Source organism: Schistocerca piceifrons, chromosome 5, assembly GCF_021461385.2.
Source record: "Schistocerca piceifrons isolate TAMUIC-IGC-003096 chromosome 5, iqSchPice1.1, whole genome shotgun sequence".
Classification (NCBI taxonomy): domain Eukaryota; kingdom Metazoa; phylum Arthropoda; class Insecta; order Orthoptera; family Acrididae; genus Schistocerca; species Schistocerca piceifrons.
This window is the reverse complement of record NC_060142.1, coordinates 348,322,809-348,344,849: the sequence shown is the minus strand read 5'-3', so window position 1 is coordinate 348,344,849 and position 22,041 is coordinate 348,322,809. Positions and strand designations below refer to the sequence as shown.

Here is a 22,041-nt window from a genome sequence, read left to right as displayed (position 1 = left end):
GCGATTACGAATATGTGCTCTTCTTGCATGGCGTGTGCCAAACAACAATCCGCACCACCGCGGAAATTCTTTGCATGGCCAAAAGCCACTTGGCAACACTTACACATCGATTTTGCTGGTCCATTCTGGAATGCTCGATGGTTGGTTGTGGTAGACTCATTCAGTAATTTTCCTTTTGTTGTCCGGATGTCTTCCAAGACGTCAACTGCCACCATCCAAGCGTTATCTGCTATCTTTTGCATTGAAGGTCTTCCACAGACTATTGTTTCCGACAATGGCCCGCAATTCATGTCCGCAGAATTTCAGTCGTTCTGCAAGGCCAATGGTATTCAACATCTGCGTCCACGCCGTTTTCGCCTCAGTCAAACGGTGCCGCTGAACGATCGGTCTGGACTTTCAAGTCACAGATGTTGAAGTTGAAAGAGTCGCATTCTCGGGAGGCCGCGTTATTGCTCTTTTTGTTCTCGTATCGCTCTCAGCCCCGAGATGGTCGCTCGCCGGCTGAGTTGCTCCACGGTCGTCCTCATCGAACCTTGATGTCTTTGCTACATCCGCCGCAGCAGGTTCCTGTGCAGCGGCAGACGCCTGCTTTTGCTCCAGGCGACGTTGTATACTATCGCAACTATCGAGGTTCACGGTGTTGGCTCGCAGGGTGCATTCTTTGCTGCCTCGGCCGCACTATGTATCTGGTTTTGGGGGCCTCTGGTGAGGTGCGTCGGCATCTCAATCAGCTGCGCCTCTGTCGTAGCCTGGGTTCTGCCGCTCTCCGTCTGCTTTCAGCGACGGTGCCGTCCGGTCAGCGCCCTGGGGACCCATCTACTGGCTCGCCTCATCCCCAGGTGTTACCGACGCTGCCTTCCATTTTGCCCCATGGCAACGTGCCGCCGCCGCTGCCTGTTCTCCCGCCGGCGACGCCTGAAGTGGACACTTTGCTGTAGCCGCCAAGCGCCTCCCTGTGTCATGTGCCGCCGATCGCTTCCCGTGACCAGCTGTCCTCCGACATGGAACTCTTGCCCGCTCCGGACCAGATGTCGTCTTTGCCCATTGGCTGCCCCGCCCCGATAGAGGTCAAATCTTCGGCCCCTCCTGTCTCTCTATGGGCGCATACACCGCATGTTGGCGTGCACCCTGGACTAGGTTTTCAGGCGTTTCCTAGCTCCCCTCGGGCCGAATGGCAGAGTGCGGGTGGCACAGCCTCGCCTGTTGTTAAGCTCCCCACCTCGTCGCATACGTCAACATGGGGTCCTCCCCACGGTGGGCGGAAGCCTTATAACACAACCGTACGCCGATTTGCGGGGGGAGGAATGTGGTGTCACCGCCAGACTCCACACTTGCTAGGTGGTAGCCTTTAAATCGGCCGCGGTCCGGTAGTATACGTCGGACCCGCGTGTCGCCACTGTCAGTGATTGCAGACCAAGTGCCACCACACGGCAGGTCTAGAGAGACGTCCTAGCACTCGCCCCAGTTGTACAGCCGATGTTGCTAGGAATGGTTCACTGACAAATACGCTCTCATTTGCCGAGACGATAGTTAGCATAGCCTTCAGCTACGTCATTTGCTACGACCTAGCAAGGCGCCATTACCAGTTTATATTGTTAATAATGTATCAACAAGAGCGATGTTCTCCAATTATGGATTAAAGTTAAGTATTCAAGCAACTCCGTACTTTATTTAGTATACTCAACTCCTTTAACTGTTCCTGACCTCACGCCAGTCTGCGTGAGCTTAAACGCGTGCATTTCAGCCTCCTCTATCAACACGGTGTTGGCTCTTCTGCCAACACATCATATATGACTGTCAAAAGTGCTGCAATACAGTGATACATTACAAAGATATGGCATTTCAAAAAAGGAAGTGCATAGTACTGTTAAATTAAATTGGAAAAGTATTTTACATTAAATGTAGGCCATCAAATACAGAGAAATGAAAGGGATTTTGTGAATTACAGCTAAAATGTCTTTACATGGTGGCAAGTACAGCACCTAATAAAGTTGACTATCAGGGTACAATGAAAGAAACACATTTATTGGTAAACACATATGAACAGTTCACAATTCTGGCAGGAAACAGAAAATAATAGCCATTATGGGTAGAATGATAACATCTCAACTGGAGTCTAGCTTAAGTCCTAGGTTGGTGTCAGCTCGATTTCCTAGATAGTATCTGGCTCGGTCAAGCACAGGCTGGTCAGTGGGATGTTGGCAATGTGCTGGTGGCTCATGCTTAAACCAACAGTGGCTGCTGGGGCATGAGGGTATCGATGGGCCCAGCCAGGTGATGACATCCTATGAGATGTCCAGTCATGTGCAGGCTGGCCGGTGGACTTTGGAAGAACACTCTTGGCAAATGGGAAACTTGTGCTTCAACCAACGGTGGCTGTGTGGATGCAATGGTGCAAACAGGCATGGACAGGTGATGACGTGCTAGGAGATATCCAGCTAGCGTCTGGGTTGAAGTCCAGTTGGAGTTCTAGGTTGCTCAGGTCTGACATTCAGCTGGAATCCTGGGCTGCACTGGGCTACCACTGGTGAGCACTACCAACAGATGGGCTGCAGGGCACAGTCAGTGCAGAGCCCACAACATGAGCAAATGCTGCTGAGTAGTGGTCACACAGCATCTTAAATAATCAGGCTGAAGGATTTCCATGACGTGTAATGTGGTGCACAAACACAGCATACTGCCACGTTTGCAGTGCCCTGGTTGGGTGCGAGTGCTGCTGGTGGGCAATGTTGACACCTCTAATGGAGCTCACTGGAGTCTGTTGTGTACACAGAGCAATTTCCTGCTATGTGCACAAATTGGTGTGTTGCCGTTGTGGTCCACGAATGTTTAGTAAGCATGCAGTATGTCTGGCTGCATTTGGTCAATGATGCCAAGAGTGCTGCAACCCTATGGCTGTGGGTGTATGTACCGGTGGCAGCAGTGGTCAGGTGACTGGCCTCGCCACAAAACTCCTCCCCCTTTTAAAAAAATGATGGATCCATCAAGGTACTGACATGCTAGGCTACAACAGAAGTGCTGGCAGATGTCAGGGAAGCTGGAAGCAAGCTTGACAGCCAGTGGCCATCAGCAAAGCTGTCGGGCTTTTACTGAAGGGAAAACGGAAATGCCCAGATGGGCAGAGACAGGATCCGGGGCTGTGGGCAAACTGCTGGCTCTGAAGGGGAACGGATCTGTGAAGTGAATATGCTGGAGTAAAAACCCACTGGAGGCAGCACAGTGGGTGGCCAGGAGGGAAGAACTGGATTAGAAATATGCACCAAAAGGAGAGTAGTATATCTGTGTGCAGATGAGGCACAGGAAAGGCACACAGATAACTGCCCTGAAAGAAGCATCTGATCGGTTAAGGGGGCCTTACCGGTGGCAAAAGAAACCGTGCCGGCAGCAGAAGGGGCTGTGCCGGCAAAAAACAATTGAATCAAAGTAGGCACAAAAATGAAAATAATGGAAACCTGTTCACCAGTTGGTGCTGGACCGGGGAAGGGCCTGTACCAGCAGTAGAAGAAGTCAAGCCGGTAACAGAAGGGAAGAGCCTTGCTGGCAGCAGAAGGGAAGAGTCGTGCTGGTAGCGGAATGGAGAGCCGTTCCAAATGCTGAGAATGTGAGCTCAAAGTCCTGGTGCTAAGGAAGTGACAGGATCATGTGTGAAAATGGGGGAAACAGCAGCTAGCAAGTGCAGCTTGGAATGCAGCACTGTTTGCAAAGGGCATGTGAACCTAAAGTGTCCTCACATGGTAGCAAAGACAGCATGTAATACATCTTGCTCCAAGGACACAATGAAAGGAATAGACGGAGAGAAAAAATTGCAACAACAAAAAATAATTAATGTAGAGCAATGAAATTTTGGTACTACATTTCTCTAGACAACATATGTAAGTTATTAACACTGCAAGATCACACGTTAATGTAAGCACGAGGTAAGCTACTGCAAATGTAAATGCTGGTACATTAATATCCGGTGTAACTGCCAAAATGTTGAATGCAAGTATTATTGTATCATACAGGTTCCAAATGTCAGTTTGTGATATGGAGTTTTATGCCTGTTGCACTTGGTCGGTCAATAAAGCGACAGTCGATATTGTTTGTGGATGATGTTCGAGCTGTCATCCAACGATCTCCCTTATGTGCTAAATTCGAGACAGATGTGGTGATCAACCAGGTCAAGGCACCGTGTCAACACTCTGTAGAGCACGTCGGTTTACAATAGTGGTATGTAGGTGAGGGTTATCCTGTTAGAAAATACTGTTCGTGAATGGCAGCACAGCTGGTCGAATCACCACACTGACATTCAAATTTGTAGTCAGGGGGCAGGAATAACCATGAAAATGCTTCAGCTGTCGTATGAAATTGCACCCCAGATCATAATTAGACATGTAAGTCCAGTGCGTCAAGCAGGTTGGTTGCAGGCCCCGAACTGGTCTTCTAACGAATACACAGCCCTCTCTGGCATTGAGGCAGAACCACCTTTCAACAGAAAACACAACAGACTTCCACCCTGCCCTCCAATGAGCTTTTGCTTTATGCCACTGAAGTTGCAAATGGCAGTGGTTTAGGGTCCGTAGAATGCTGACTTTGAGCTGTCCTTCATGTAACTGGTTTGTAACAGTTTGTTGTGTCACTGTGGTGCCAACTGCTGCAGATGGAGTACAATACACTCGAGCCATACGCTGAACACAGTGGTCTTCTCTCCCAGGAGTACTACACGGCCATCCAGAGCCCGGTCTTCCTGCTACCACACAATCTCGTGACTGTTGCTGCCGGCAACGATGCACAATGGCTGCATTCCTGCTGAGACTTTCTGCAGTATCACAGAACATCCAGCTTCTTGTAGCCCTATTACACGGCCTCGTTCAAACCCAATGAAGTGTTAATACGTGTCTTTGCTGCCTTAAAGGTATTCTTGACTACTGGTGAATGCTACTGATAGATGGGCTGCAGGGTGCAGCTGGCATACAGCCTGAAGTGAGAGCAAATGGTGTCGAGTAGGAGATGTGCAGTGTCTTAAATAATATGGTGGAGGATTTCCATGAGGTACCATGTGATGCACCACACACAACACCATATGTAACGTTCTCGAGCTCGCAGACTTTATTGAAACGTCTATATCCCACCCAAAAGAACATTTGCACCACTGGACTTATTCAGACTATATACAAACATCGCTGTTAAAGAGACTATTAACAGTGTAAGAAAAAAGTCTACTTAGATATAAGAAAATTAGTATTGCAGAGCTCTGTGAGTTCACAGAAATATACACAGTTATAATGCAGCACAATTACTTTAGCTTCCACAACAAGCTCTACCAACAGCACGATGACTTGGCAATGGGAAGTGGCTTGGCTGCGATAATAGCTGACATTAATTAATGACTATGTCTCAAACAAAATAGTCTACAGCAGAAGATATTTTGATGATAAAGTCTCACTTTTTGATAGTACAAAGAGTGAAAGTGAAGCATTGGCAGCAGACCTCAGCAAAATGAATAAAAATATTAAATTAAAGTTGAAAATGAAACGAATACGAGCATTAATTTTCTTCATATTAGAATTTATAATAGTAACCATATACATCAATTTAGTATCTACAGAAAACAATTGTCACAGACATCATCAGTGACAACTAATTATGCCATCCCAATCAACACAAAATGGCATATTTCAGAGTGATGGTACACCAAATGCAGAAAGCACCTATGAACATCTCAGGTCAACAAGATGAAATCAGTGCAATTGAAACAGTTAGTTACAATAATGACTATGAACCTGAACCTATACTACTCGACACTCTCCTCAACAAAATAAAAACAAAAGCCATAGGTCCACTGAACAGCAATTAATACAACATTTACTCCAAAACATACCAATCTCCCGCAGAAGCCAAACCTACACATATTGTCATCCCATACATAAGCCTACTATTGTACAAAGTAGGAAACTTATTTAAAGAGAAGATTATTAAAATCAGCTTCTGTACTAACAGTATGCTACAGCAAAAAGTAATCCACGATGTAAGTCCTTCGATGAACCCTGATAGTAAAACAGGGTGTACAGGCTCCAATGTGATTCATGCCAAAAATTCTACAATGGACAGACAAGCAGAAGTTTTCAGATTAGGAACAAAGAACAACTTGATGCTTTAAGACTTGGCGACTTCAACAAATCTACATTTGCAGCCCACATTGTTGAAGTAAACCTCTCAGTGAGAAACACTGAGAACAACATGGAAATATGGCATTTAGCACAAAAAAGTGCCGCTATGAATCTGTTAGAAGAAATAGAAATACACACACCTGACTGTATCTTTTTAATGAGCACACTGAGTTGGCTAATACTCCTTTTATAAGGGGCATTCAAAACGAAACGAGCAATGTGCAAATTGGTGACAGGAAGGTAATATCGTGGCGTGTGTAACGTGGTGTGATTCTGACCAGAGCGTGGACGTTCACAGGCTGTCGCTAGAGGGCATGCATGACAATACAGAGCTAGCAGTGGCATGCATCGATCATCCAACACTGCCAGTCACATTGCAAACAGTGATATGGAGGCGTCACAAGAAGAGCAAAGAGGTGTCGTTCGTTTCCTAACAGCAGAAGGAGTAGGATGAACGGACATTCATCGACGAATGTCACAAGTGTATGGTGAACATGTCATGTCCCTTGCAAGGGTCAAGGTGTGGCACAAGCGCTTCAGGGTAGGACTGGTGTCGTTAGTATATGATGCATGGCCTGCAGCACTATGCTGCATTACCAATCACATCATCCAGCTGGTGGATGCACTCATTGCTCAGTACCACTGAATGAGAGTGAAAGTCTTAGCCGCCATGGTCGGATTGAGTGTCAGAAGTGTTCACACCATCATTTAGGAACGACTGCACATACGCAAAGTGTGCCCCACAGTCTTCAACCACACCAGGAAGCGTGTCGAATGGCCCACTATCTTGCTCATCTTCAGTGCTATGCTTGGGAAGGGAATGCGTTCCTGGCGTGAGTGGTGGCGGGAGATGAGTCAGGGTGTCATCACTTCAAACCAGAATCAGTGGAAGCATTCAGGGTCAACGAGTGCAGGAAAGGTTATGCTGATGTTCTTCTTTCACCAAGATGGTTTCCTTCTTATTCGCTTCCTGTAGCATGGAACAACAGTGAATGCCCACTGTTACTCGCAAACCTTGACCACCCTTTGCCAAGCGATCAAATAAAAACGACCAGGCAATCTCACCCATGGGGTCATTCTGCCTCATATGGCCAACACAGTCATGGCACTCCTGCAGAAATTATAATGGGAGGTTCTTGGTCACCCTCCATACGGTCTGAACCTCTCTCCCTGTGATTACGCCATTTTTAGTCCCCTTAAAAAGGCTTTGAGGCACAAATGATTCACCTCTCATGACAACATCCAGCTGTAGGTGTGGAACCAGGTAACAACGCAGCCCCAGGAATTTTAGGAGACAACCATTCACCGCCTTGTGCCAGAGTGGGACAAGTGTCTCAACAGTCAGGGTCAATACTTCTAACATACAGGTACTGGTTTCCCTTATGTGATAAACTTTCAGAAAGTACTTCCCACACTCCAATATAAATAATTTTCCTACACCAACATGCAGTTAAAGTAACAAATCTTATAATACTGTATATATCTACAATAGTCAATAATTTCCATGACACTAAATATAAACAAATTTTAATGTACTGTCACCATCAATGTTCAAACAGTGCATACTGATTTCAAATACTTTTTATCCACATTTATTTCTCTATCATTTTGTAAATAAAATCATCTTTTATATATCTGTATTTAATGGTGTACATTTAATGCAAAATACTGTTTCAATTTAATATAACAGTAATGTATGCTTCTTTTACCGAAATGCCAAACTTTTGTAATGTATCACTGTATTGCAGCATCTTGACACTCATTTATTTGCTTGTGGGTCAAAACATGTGGTGCACATTGGAAATTTGTTTGTGATCAAACACAAGTGTTTAATAACCAACAAATGTGTAACAAATACTAACAAAGAGATAGAGGGGCTGGCCAGTACTTACCTCAGCTCAGTACAGCCGATAGATACACAAAAAAAAGAACCAAAAATTTACGTTCCTAGCTTTCGGAACAAATGTTCCTTCATCAGGGAGGAGAGAGGGGAAAGAAAGGGAAGAAGGGAAAGTAGATTCAGTTACTCACAACCCATGTTATGAAGCAACAGGGAAAGGAAAACAGGGAGGGTAGCAAGGATGGAGGCATGGTTGTCAGAGGGAAGCCAAAGATATTCTACTGTAAGTACTGTGCCAGCTTCAAACCAAAGAGCATGCATACAGAAGTAAAGAGGTATATAGTATAAAGATAAACACAACTATGTAGGATGAAAAGATGCATGAGTGGCTGAAGAGGAAAGGGGAAGAGGAGAAGACTGAATAGTAAATGGGAGTGAGGTTGTTTAACGTAGGTTCAGTCCAGGGGGACAGCAGGATGAAAGGATGTGTTGGAGTGCAAGTTCCCATCTCCGCAGTTCAGAGAGACTAGTGTTGGGTGGGAGAAGCCAAATGGCACATACAGTGTAGCAGGTTCCTAGGTCCCTAGAATTATGCTGGAGGGCATGCTCCGCTACTGGATATTGGACATCTCCTAGGCGGACAGTTCGTCTGTGTCCGTTCATGCGCTCAGCCAGTTTAGTTGTTGTCATACCGATGTAAAAGGCTGTGCAGTGCAGGCATGTCAGTTGATAAATGACATGTGTAGTTTCACACGTGGCCCTGCCTTGAATTGTGTATGTTTTACCAGTAGCAGGGCTGGAGTAGGTGGTTGTGGGGGGATGCACGGGGCAGGTTTTGCAGCGGGGTCGGTTACAGGAGTAGGAACCGCTGGGTAGAGAAGGTAGTCTGGGAATATTGTAGGGTTTAACAAGGATGTTACGGAGGTTAGGGGGGCGATGAAAGGCAACTCTGGGTGGTGTGGGGAGAATTTTGTCAAGGGATGATCTCATTTCAGGGGTTGACTTGAGAAAGTCATATCCCTGGTGGAGTAATTTGTTGATGTTTTCGAGGCCAGGATAATATTGGGTGACAAGGGGGATGCTTCTGTGTGGTCTGGGGATAGGAACATTGTTGTTGGACGGGGAGGAATGTATTGCTCAGGAGATCTGTTTTTGCACAAGGTCTGCAGGATAGTTGCGGGAGAGGAAAGCACTGGTTAGGTTATTGGTGTAATTGTTGAGGGATTCGTCACTGGAGCAGATACGTTTGCCACGAATACCTAGGCTGTAGGGAAGGGAGCGTTTGATGTGGAATGGATGGCAGCTATCAAAGTGAAGGTACTGTTGTTTGTTTGTGGGTTTGATGTGGACAGAGGTGTGGATGTGAGCTTCAACAAGATGAAGGTCAACATCCAGGAAGGTGGCTTGGGTTTTGGAGAAGGACCAGGTGAAATTCAGATTCAAAAAGGAGTTGAGGTTATGGAGGAAATGAAGGAGTGTTTCTTCACCATGAGTCCAGACCACAAAGATGTCATCTATAAACCTATACCAGGCCAGGGGAAGCAGCTGTTGGGTCTTCAGGAAAGCCTCCTCCATGCGGCCCATGAAGAGGTTGGCATAGGACGGAGCCATCCTGGTTCCCATGGCCGTTCCCCTGATTTGTTTGTAGGTCTGGCCTTCAAAAGTAAAGTAATTATGGGTGAGGATGAAGTTGGTAAGTGTGATAAGGAATGAGGTTTTTGGAAGATCTTCGGGTGGGCGTTGGGAGAGGTAGTGCTCAAGGGCAGAGAGACCATGGGTATGTGGGATGTTTGTGTAAAGGGATGTAGCATCTATGGTGACAAGAAAGGTTTCAGGTGGGAGAGGAGTGGGAATGGATTTGAGGCGTTCCAGGAAGTGGTTTGTGTCTTTGATGTAGGATGGGAGTCTGCGGGTGATAGGTTGGAGGTGTTGGTCTACCAGAGCTGAGATACGTTCTATTGGGGTTTTGAAGCCTGCCACAATGGGACGGCCAGGATGGTTCTCTTTGTGGATTTTGGGTAATAGGTAGAAGGTAGGGGTACGTGGCTCAGGTGGAGTGAGTAAGTCTACGGAAGCCGTTGTGAGGTCTTATGAGGGACCTTGGATTTTTAGGATTTTCTGCAGCTCAGTCTGGATGGAGGGAATGGGATCCTGGGTAACAGCTTTGTAGGTTGAGGTGTTGGAGAGTTGACGCAGTCCTTCTGCCACATACTCCACACGGTCAAGTAAGATAGTTGTGGAGCCTTTATCTGCTGGGAGGATGACAATAGAGCGGTCTATCTCCACCAGGGATATGACTTTCTCAAGTCAACCCCTAAAATGAGATCATCCCTTGGCAAAATTCTCCCCACACCACCCAGAGTTGCCTTTCGTCGCCCCCCTAACCTCCATAACATCCTTGTTAAACCCTACAATATTCCCAGACTACCTTCTCTACCCAGCGGTTCCTACCCCTGTAACCGATCCCGCTGCAAAACCTGCCCCGTGCATCCCCCCACAACCACCTACTCCAGCCCTGCTACTGGTAAAACATACACAATTCAAGGCAGGGCCACGTGTGAAACTATACATGTCATTTATCAACTGACATGCCTGCACTGCACAGCCTTTTACATCGGTATGACAACAACTAAACTGGCTGAGCGCATGAACGGACACAGACGAACTGTCCGCTTAGGAGATGTCCAATACCCAGTAGCGGAGCATGCCCTCCAGCATAATTCTAGGGACCTAGGAACCTGCTACACTGTATGTGCCATTTGGCTTCTCCCACCCAACACCAGTCCCTCTGAACTGCGGAGATGGGAACTTGCACTCCAACACATCCTTTCATCCTGCTGTCCCCCTGGACTGAACCTACGTTAAACAACCTCACTCCCATTTACTCTTCAGTCTTCTCCTCTTCCCCTTTCCTCTTTAGCCACTCATGCATCTTTTCATCCTACATAGTTGTGTTTATCTTTATACTATATACCTCTTTACTTCTGTATGCATGCTCTTTGGTTTGAAGCTGGCACAGTACTTACAGTAGAATATCTTTGGCTTCCCTCTGACAACCATGCCTCCATCCTTGTTACCCTCCCTGTTTTCCTTTCCCTGTTGCTTCATAACCTGGGTTGTGAGTAACTGAATCTACTTTCCCTTCTTCCCTTAATGGTACTTTTTGAATAAAGTAACTTAAGACCAATTTGTGACTGGCTGCTGATGTACACCACCAAACAGTTTATTTTGCATAATAACTACAGTCTCCAACTATGTCATCATATGACAAAACTCATTCATTTAATGATAGTAGTATTTTACTCAGGCTTTTAAAGAAATATTTGTAACATGATATTTTGACAGTGTAACTTTACCTTCGTCTTCAGGTGGTACCTGTAGAATGAGCATCTTTGCTACATTCTGCCTCCTTTACACCCTTATCTCCCCCACCCCTTCCTCCACTGTTAGTTGCATGCCATGACAGATGGAGTAGTGGGGCAACAGAACTGCCAGATTCTGGGTGCTTGCTCTGGTCCCTCAGTACTCCTGTGCCCAGCGTAGGGTACACAAGTCACCCTCAGGCGATGCTGTGATTTTAGTTGGCTGAGTGCAGGTCCCAGGCTTTGCTAAGAGCGAACTCAGTGTCTCTGTTGATCAGCTATTCAGCCACTCATATTTCAATAGCCTCCTTCAGAACACAGTCTCAAAATGATGAGATTTGTATTACTGCTTCTATTTCTTCATACTTTGTGGAGTCCCCTGCTGCCATGCAGTGTTCTGAAACTACAGATTTGGTGGGTTGCTTGAGCTTGGTGCGTCTTCTGTCTTCCTTGCATCTTTCTTCGATTGTCGGTACAATCTCCCCAATATATGCCTTACTGCATTTACATGAATAACGGTAAATGCTTGATTTATGGAGCCACAAGTTATTTCTCTGTATTTAATGGCACGGTTTTGGAGGTGAATGGAAAATGCATTTATGTTAGGCCAAGATCCTGCCGATTTTGTTTGATACTTTGCTGGCACACTGCAAATATGCCATTGCCTTCTCCTTCTTGTTGTTGTTTTCTGTCTGCTGGACTTGTACTTTCTACCTGAAAGCAAGTCGGATTTGTCTCTCATCATACCCATTCTTCTTGAAAGTGTGGTGATGGTGGCTGGCAGCATGGAGATACTAATGAGTGTGGGCGGCTTTCCTCTACACACTGTGTCCTACAGTGCTGACTGTTCTGCGCTTGACTAAGATGTCTAAAATGGGTGGTTCACCACTCTCATCCATCCCCATGATGAATTTGATACTTGGGTGCTGAGAGCTCAGATTTGGAGGAACTCCTGAAGTCTTTCACTCCCTTGTGGCCACACCACAACTGAGTTATCAGCATATCTGAAAAAGCATGTAGGCTTCAGTGCAGCTAAGACCAACAGTGTGAACAAGAAGACTATTGAGCTCCTGGGCTGATCCCTGCCACAGGAAATTGTCAAGAAGCTTTGACCAATAGCTGCTGCACCACCAAGGCTCTATGGCATATCAAAGGTTAACAAATGGGATGTTCCTCCACATCCTCAACACAGACACATGAATGCACCAGCAGGCCAAACATCAGGAACTTAATACATATCATTCAATAGGTGCAACTACGCCTCAATGACCAGGACCTTATGGTGAGCTTTAATGTGGTATCCTTCTTCACCAGAATGCCACGTGCTGATTCCCTCCAACTGATCAGTGGGAAATTCAACCAGACAATGACTAACCTCTTTGAATTAACATTCAGTCTCTTTAACGGTGAATATTATGAAGAAACAGATGGCGTCACCATGGGGTGCCCTCCGCCACCAGTTGTGGCTCAAGAAACAGCTGCACTGAAGCTTATATGCTGCTTCAGATATGTTGATGACACATTTGTTGCATGGCCACATGAGAGTGAAAGACTTTAGGAGTTCCTCCAATGCCTGGACTCTCTGCACCCTAGTATCAAATTCACTATGGAGATGGAAGAGGATGGTGAACTCCCTGTTTTGGACATCTTAGTCAAGCACAGAATGGATGGCAATATAGGACACAGTGTGTACAGGAAAACCACCTACACTGATTTTTATCTCCAGGCTGGCAGCTGCCATCATTCTTCACAGTGTGAGGGTGTGCTAGGTAAACTGCTACACTTGGCCTGTGGAATATTACCAAGGGAGATTAACCACATTAAGCACATTTTCTATAAGAGTGAATACGGTGAGAGACAAATCCATTGTGCTTTCAGGCAGAAAGTACAAGCACAGAGGACAGAAAATGATAATGAGGAGAAGATAATGGTGTATCTGTAGTAAGCTGGCAAAGTATCAAACAAAATTGGCAGAATCCGAGCTTGACGTAACATGAAATGCGTTTTCTGTCCACCTCCAAATATGCGTGACCTACTGAAAGACAACTTGGGACTCCATAAACCAGGTGTTTACCGCATTCCAGGTAAATGTGGTAAGGCATATATTGGGGACCAGGTAAATGTGGTAAGGCATATATTGGGGACACTGTATGGACAATTGAAGAAAGATGCTAGGAACACAGAAGATACACCGAGCTTAAGGAACCAACAAAATCTGCAGTTGCAGAACACTGCATGGCTACAGGGGACTCCATGAAGTATGAGGTGCTGAGAGAGACCTAGTCATTTTGGGACTGTGTTCTGGAAAAGGCTACTGAAATATGAGTGGCTGAACAGGCTGATCAACAGAGACACTGGGTTCACTCTCAGCAAAGCTGGGACCCAGCACTCAGCCAACTAAAATCACAGCATAGATCGAGAGTGGCTTCCACACTCTACGCAGGCTACAGACGTACTGAGGGACTAGAGTTCGTACCCAGCAGCCAGCAGTGCCCCCCCACTACTCCACCTATTCCGGCATGCAACAGACAGCGGAGGAAGGGGTGGGGAGCCGTAAGAGTATAAAGGAGCAAAAGATGCTCATTCTACAGGTATCACCTGAAAATGACGGCAAGGTACCCTGTCGAAATACTGTCTTACAAAAACAACTGCACCTGGCTGGACATCCGAGAACAGTGCAAACGGCTGATTTACTGGGAAGACCTAAAACAAAATACCACATTTTTCATTATACTCCACCAAACATATGCACAACTGTATAAACATCACTTAAGCTTAAACAGCTTCAGCTGTCTCAATGGTAACTGTTCACGGTTGTCAAAGAGGTAGTCTCTGCCATGTCTGTTCAGGCACTACCTACTCAAGGCTTGTCAGAGTCCGTCTGACCTTCTCCATGATATGTGCAGTTTTTTCATCATAAAACAGAACACCTGATGAGTTGAAGTAATAATTCTTTTAAAATTGCAGTTAAGTTCAATTTTATACTTTTATGCTTTACAAAAGGCTGTCGTAGAGTTTTTTTAATGTTTTAATTAATAACAGAGGTTCTGGATGCCATGTTCTCTCTCTCTCTCTCTCTCTCTCTCTCTCTCTCTCTCTCTCTCGCTATTCTGGAAGTGACTACACAGCATATGCAATATTATTTGTTCTCATGTTTAAATTTATTGTATACAGAAAACAATAATATAAAAATTGATATTTTTTTATACTTCTCAATGTTGGACACTAAGTGATTTTCAGAGAGCAGAATTCATATTCCCTATAATTCAAGGTGGTAGCTAAAATAAGATATAAATCTTGATAGATCAGAGTTATCTGTAATGCACTGACAGTGGCTCTTTTTTTCTCCTGAGCAAGGTGAGCAAGGTGCCAATCTGCTGTCACCTATCTTATACTACTTACCAGTGCAGTAGTTTTCCCTCCTTTTAATCCAGTTTGTTTTATCAGGAGTTTAGCAATTTTTTGTATTTCCCATACAATATTTAGCTTTGTTTTTACAACTCCCATTCATTTCAACATCTTCTACATCTTCTTCCCCCCACCCCCACATCATGTCCCTTGTAGTCACAACTGTTTCTGCAAGCTGTAATTTCTCAGGTTCAAATACCATCTGTTTATGGTGTTCCATTGCTGATTCCCTGTTTTTCTCACATGATTCATCTAACTTTCTTAAGCAGATGATGGTATCATGATAAAGGGCAAGTCTTGAAAACAGTGACTAAGAGTTAACTTTCATTCTTTTTCATAACTGAGAACCACTCTTTCTCTCACTCTATTGTATCTGTTCTACATGCTGTTTTAAGCTAAGGAGAATCTAGTAACCGCTTACCCACAACAATCTCATTTGAATCTCGATCTGTTGATATTGTGCCTTACAATTTATGAGCTTGTCTACCATCTGTACCTATTATATAATAAAGTCCCAGGCCATTTTTTTCTGTTTGCATGTGAAAGCTAATCTCAGAAACTGCTGTAGGGATTTTGAGATAGTTTTCATTAATAGATAGATTGAATATTCAGGAGGAAGGTTTGTGTACATTAGCGTTATGCCAGACAAGTCATCCTGCTGTCATTACTTAGGGCTACCCACATGAAGCACGGGGATTGTTCAGTCAGTATAAAGCTGGTGGGAGGGTGTAGGGGGAGGCTGGGGAGATTATCTTAAGTAGTTATCTCATGGTAGGAAATACTATATGAAATGTGAAAACTATTTTCATGGAATTAAGTATAAGTGGTGGTACAAAATGCAGAACATTAATGTTTCTGCACAGAATTTCAGACCAAGCTGTAACTCAACAAAATCACAACTAAAACACAAGTCAGAATCCAGAAGATATTAAGAATATATGGATATTAGTCTTCTTACACTGGCAACTTCATAATGGAATATGGAAATTAAACTATAGCATGGGAGATGTAGCCAGCATCCTACTGTATAAGAAATCTTTTTGGAAAAAAATGTGTGTACCTGTTGTTCATCATAAACTCCGAATGATTCAAGAGCTGACATATCTGCTGCAGTCTCCTCAGTACCAGATGTGTTTGTAGCCTCAGCAGCTCCACTTGCTAAAAAAAAGGCACAATAATAACAATACAATTAATAATAATAATAATAATAATTAATAATAATGTTATTCAATCTGTATATTGAGCAAGCAGTAAAGGAAACAAAAGAAAAATTTGGAGTAGGTATTAAAATCCATGGAGAAGAAATAAAAACTTTGAGGTTCGCCGATGACATTGTAATTCTGTCAGAGACAGCAAAGGACTTGGAAGAGCAGTTGAACGGAATGGACAGTGTCTTGAAAGGAGGATATAAGATGAACATCAACAAAAGCAAAACGAGGGTCATGGAATGTAGTCGAATTAAGTCGGGTGATGCTAAGGGAATTAGATTAGGAAATGAAACACTTAAAGTAGTAAAGGAGTTTTGCTATTTGGGGAGCAAAATAACTGATGATGGTCGAAGTAGAGAAGATATAAAATGTAGACTGGCAATGGCAAGGAAAGCGTTTCTGAAGAAGAGAAATTTGTTAACATTGAGTATAGATTTAAGCGTCAGGAAGTCGTTTCTGAGAGTATTTGTATGGAGTGTAGCCATGTATGGAAGTGAAACATGGACGATAAATAGTTTGGACAGGAAGAGAATAGAAGCTTTCGAAATGCTGAAGATTAGATGGGTAGATTACATAAATAATGAGGAGGTATTGAATAGAATTGGGGAGAAGAGGAGTTTGTGGCACAACTTGACGAGAAGAAAGGACCGGTTGGTAGGACATGTTCTGAGGCATCAAGGGATCACAAATTTAGCATTGGAGGGCAGCATGGAGGGTAAAAATCGTAGAGGGAGACCAAGAGATGAATACACTAAGCAGATTCAGAAGGATGTAGGTTGCAGTAGGTACTGGGAGATGAAGAAACTTGCACAGGATAGGGTAGCATGGAGAGCTGCATCAAACCAGTCTCAGGACTGAAGACCACAACAACAACAACAACAACAATAATAATAATAATAATACAATTATTGAAAATCTTTGGTACAATTCAATCAAAGGATTGAGTAAAACTCTAGAGCAAGGTGTTGCTATGATGAGACACTGGGGCTGCGCTCACAAGAATAAATCCTCTTCCAGCCATCCATATTAAGGATTTCCATGGTTTCCACAAACTGCTTAAGGAAAATCCATGGCTGGTTCATTGGAAAAAGTCATGGTGGATTTTCATTCACCTTTCCCAATTTGAGCTTGTTCTTGTTTTTTAATTACTTCATTCTTGATAGGACACTTAACTCTTATCTTGCTTCCTTTCCGTTCTCCTTTTCTTTCTTACATTCACTGCACCCAGTAGTTACCTCACCCAGTGGTGTCACTGTGCCCAGAAATTCTAGACGATACAAACATTGTTGTTAAAAGTAATCACACAGTTATCTAATTTTGATGCAAAGAAAATGTAAAAATATAATTAATATTTTCATCCATTTTCATCAGTTGTTACTTTAGTTACATTTATCACACATATATGAATAAATATTATTTGACGATGGAAAGTGCAGGATGGAATTAATATTTGCATCTGTTTTCCTCAGCTGTTACTTTAGTTACATTTATCATGCACATATGAATAAATATTATTTAACAATGAAAAGGGCAGGACGGAATGACAATAACAATATGGAAAGAACAGATTGCTACTCATCATATAAAGGAGGCATTGAGTTGCAGACACGCACAATGCAAAAGACTGCAAAAATATTAAAACTTTTACATGAAGTCCTTCTTTGGCAATGTATTTTTTACTGCAGAAGAATGATTTTGTCTCAAAGCTCTAACATTTTAATAGTCTTTTCCATAACGTCTGCCTGTGACTCTATACCTCCTCCACATGGTGAGTAGCAATTTATTCTTCCCATGTTGTTGTTAATAAACATTATCTGTCTTTTACGATTGAATGTTTATTATTATTTTCAGTAAACAATGTTTCACCTGTTCATATTAAGCATGATCAGTGTTACCAGGTGATTATAATTTGAGTACAGCTACTCACAGAGGTCCAGTGTGGGCCATAAGTATTGTGTGGCAGCAAAATTTGGTAGATATTTTAATGCATTAATGCAAATCTGATTTATATTGAAAAAAAAAAATTAGTTTCAGTTTTGGCCACCAGGTGAGAATCTGGTAATGAGCACGTAAGGAAGACATATAGAAATGTTTCTATATGTAATGGATTAGGCATGGGACATGAATGAAAAGGTCAAACAAGTGTGAAAGGCATAATGCTGATTTTATTATTAACCATTGATTACACAATTTGTTCAATATGAGCACCAGAGATGTTGACAGGAGACTGTGCAATGCCAGATTTGCACCTGATGGCCAAAATTTGAATTAATTTTTTTCCAGGGTAAACTGGATATGCAGTAACATCAAGTTTTGCAGCCACATGATAATTACGACCCACATTGGACCTCTGTGAGAATTACACTTTAATTATAACCACTAGTTACATAAAAAATAAAATGGATCAATGTTTAACTATACATTTGTTATTAAGAGACCATGGAAACACATTTAGATTGTCTAATTATTTACACTACTTAGAGTGATAGAATTGTGGCTTAGAATTACTTCCAAGTATTCTACTGTCTTTATGTGATCTTATCTGTGGCTCTTGTGAATGCACTATATCAGTGGTAGTCAAACTTTTTTACCTAGCATCCACTTTTGTGTCTGTTAGTAATAAATTTTTTGAACCACCCACTGGTTCCACAGCAATAGTGATTTATAAAGTAGGTAAGTAGCTTTACTTTCTAAAATTTATAAAGCAGAGTTACAGAAAGTTGAAGCATACAGAAATAATTACCAACCAAATACTTTATGTCAAAATTTAATGAAAACCTAATGAAAATGGATAAGGACCAGGTTGACTACCAATGCACTATATGAACACAGTTATGAATTAACTGTATGTCACAATCAGACATTTCAGTGGACACAACATTGCTTGCTACCAACTATCCTTGGCCTTGCTGCAGCAAGATTGACTGTGGTATTATAAGAACTGTAGAGGGTAACAGTGAATTGTTATGTTGGGGTGGACAGGAAAGGTAGGTCAGTGGTGTGGTAATGGGGGCACAATAGCGAAAATTTTGTGTGTGTGTGTGTGTGTGTGTGTGTGTGTGTGTGTGTGTGTGTGTGTGTGTGTGTGCAACTGTGTGGCCACTATGATCAAGGCAGTGAAACTAAAATTTCCGTTCTCTAAAACACACACAGCTCCAACACTGTAACAAAGAATTGGTGGCACTGGACAGCTTGCGAGCTTGAGGTCAGCAAATGTTATCTAGATGAGGTTGGACACAATAATCAATGCTATGTTAATGTAAGCTCTGGACATGTTTCGGCAATCACAGTTGAGCAGAATGGTAGAACACTATGTGTTTCAGAAAATAAGAATCTGCTTAACTGTCTTAACTGCATGAATCACAGTATCAGGCCCACTTTCTTCTCCTCACACCAGTACTTCTGAATACGGTACCACAGAACAGAAGTTTTCTAAAATTGTTCACACTGATATTAACACAAATTTAGTTCTTCGTGTTTGTTTTGTAGCAAGATAACTTCACAGTTACACAAAACAGATTCAATGCGATAACCGGATATGCAATGTTTTGACTCAAAAACATGTTTGCTAACTTATGTAATGACACCTGACTATTACCAATCTGACAATACTATGAAAAGGATAGATTACTACTCACTATATAGCAGAGATGTTAAGTCACACAACAAAAGGCTACTAACACTGCCAGTCTTGCCCCAGCAGCCATAAACAGTGGTCATGTGTGTGTGAGCTGCATTTGTGTGAATATGTGTGTGTGTGTGTGTGTGTGTGTGTGTGTGTGTGTGTGTATGTGTGTGTGTGTGTGTCGTCTATCTCAGGAGGTGGCCTTTTGCCCAAAAGCTTACAACCAGTAGTATTTTTGTTGTGCCTGTCTGCGACTCAACACCTCCACTATATGGTTAGTAGCAATCTATCCTTGTCATAATATTGTCATTATTCCATCCTGGCTCTTCCACTGCTTGATATCACCACTTTGATCTTTTTGTTTTCAAACACATAGGATCAGAGGTGTAACATATTCAATACTGGCTTGCCTGCAAAAATAAAAATTCACATTCTCTAAAATAAAATGTATAACCTATCAGTAAGTAATATAACGTGATTACAGCAAGCAAAAGTAGAAATTTGATGCAAAGTGTTTTACAATCCCATGCAATATAAACAAGGGATTATTTGTTTTGTTTCCTGTTTTCAAAGTATCAAACAAAATTATTAATACCGTCATAAAAAATTTAATACGTTATAGTGATTGACACTCAATATCATTAAGCACAGGCCTATACTTCCATCTGTTGTTCAATGCACACACTTAAAAAAGTGACTGTACTTACTTTGATCTCTAGTAAAACTGGACCATGTGGCCTGCTTTCTGTGATGCAAAGGTATTGATGATCTTACTGACATCAAAGGATCTAGCTCTTTCAGTACTGAGGAGGCTGAGTTCATTACATCTGTCTTGGGCCATAGAATTCTGCAGATAGTTCTTGATAAGTTTGGGCTTCGAAAATGAGTGTTTAACCAAAGAGAAGTAACAGGAACAGTTAAAAACACATAAAATACTGTGCATGAATATGGAACGACTACAGCTATGATTCAGATCTGTATTACTAATATTTTGGTAAGCCAACTGCATAGGTTGATGTGGCTAAAATTTTCTTCAGTGTCTTTTTAAAAGCTGATAGCTGGTCTGGGCATTAACTGGATACATCTTCCTCATATCCATTTGGAGAATTACTGCTGCATTGTAAATCACTTTGTCAGATGCTGAATTTAGAAATTTTAGACAATTTTTTTTGAAGAAATGGTTAACATTATGCATATCCTCAAATCTGTTTTTTAACTGGACTACAACAATGTCCAAACAGCGATTAACAACAGTGGTTCTGACATACATATTTTTATCCACTAGCTGCTCATCCCGACAGAATACGTCACAACGTTTTTTCACTTTTCTAGTTATTTTATCTCCAAATTGTGGTGAAATGCCCAAATTATTTGCTGAAGACGTAGCTGATGACCTTGCAACTTCAAAATTCTTTCAACAGCAAGAGAAAATATCAGCTGCATTCTCAATAAGAGAACAACACGATTTATCAAGCTCTACATTTCTTGACTGCATAATCTGAGGTTCTAAACTTGTGCATTCACTATCTGAAAAATGAATTCAAATTTCGCTAATTGGTTTTTCAAAACAGCTGCTTGTTCTTTTTCTTCTCTTTTCTTATACGGCAATCTTATTCTTGACATAGCCTTAAGTACATGGTGGGGCAAACAGGTCACTTAGTCTGTCAGTGTGTGATTACTTTGCATGGGGACTCTCAAGTCTAAAGTGTATCGTAATAACCCTCATAGTCTTCAAGAACTGTAGTAGAACATTTCGGATAAGACTGCAACAATTCCTGCAGTCCATGTTCAATCTGCCATCAGCACCTTGCTGACTAGGGCCCAAATGTGCCAAGAGAAGAATAGTGCTCAATTTCAACATCTACTATGGTCAGGTTAGTACAGTATTTCCTTTCCTCTGCTGTGTTTCCTTGTTCCCTGGAACTCTATTCCTTGGATCACTTTTATTTGCCCCACCCTGTACATTAACATAAACATAATGAAGTGGTTTAACAGACTGACATCTCGAAGACCAAAGTGTTGGGTAAAGCTTTTTTAAGATACAAAAACATACCAAAAGTTCCCATATTTTAATACGAAGACTCAATAAAAGATACAACATTTCTACTGTGTCACAAAGGGACCTGACTTCTTGAATTCCACATGCAGCATCATTAAGTAATAGATTTAAATAATGCACATTTCTGGCAGTTCTTTGTTGAATTCTCTTTCTCACACCTTTGTGTAAGTCTGGTATATTTGCACAACTGCCATATCCCTGACCATGGCATTTAGTTAACAAAAGTCCCTTATTGTTTACTGCACATAGTATTTCCTTTTCTATTAATAATGTATTTTGATCTATTATTTCACGAAAATCTAAAAAGCTTTCATTTATCTTCCTGTCACAAGGCTTTCCAGTGACATCACATGAAACTGTACATATCTAAATATCTCAGTTAACTGTCCT

The 22,041-nt window shown here is 42.5% G+C and overlaps 1 protein-coding gene across 10 annotated transcripts in view; it reads right to left on the bottom strand.

Annotated features, from left to right (window-relative positions):
* The window catches only part of LOC124798640 (FK506-binding protein 5), a 218,372-nt gene that overhangs the window by 47,901 nt on the left and 148,430 nt on the right, over window positions 1-22,041 (bottom strand). For all 10 annotated transcript variants that reach the window (XM_047262127.1, XM_047262128.1, XM_047262132.1 and 7 more), the window contains one exon: window positions 15,820-15,917. In XM_047262127.1, the coding sequence (XP_047118083.1) occupies window positions 15,820-15,917 (98 nt within the window). The remainder of the gene's footprint in view (window positions 1-15,819; window positions 15,918-22,041) is intronic.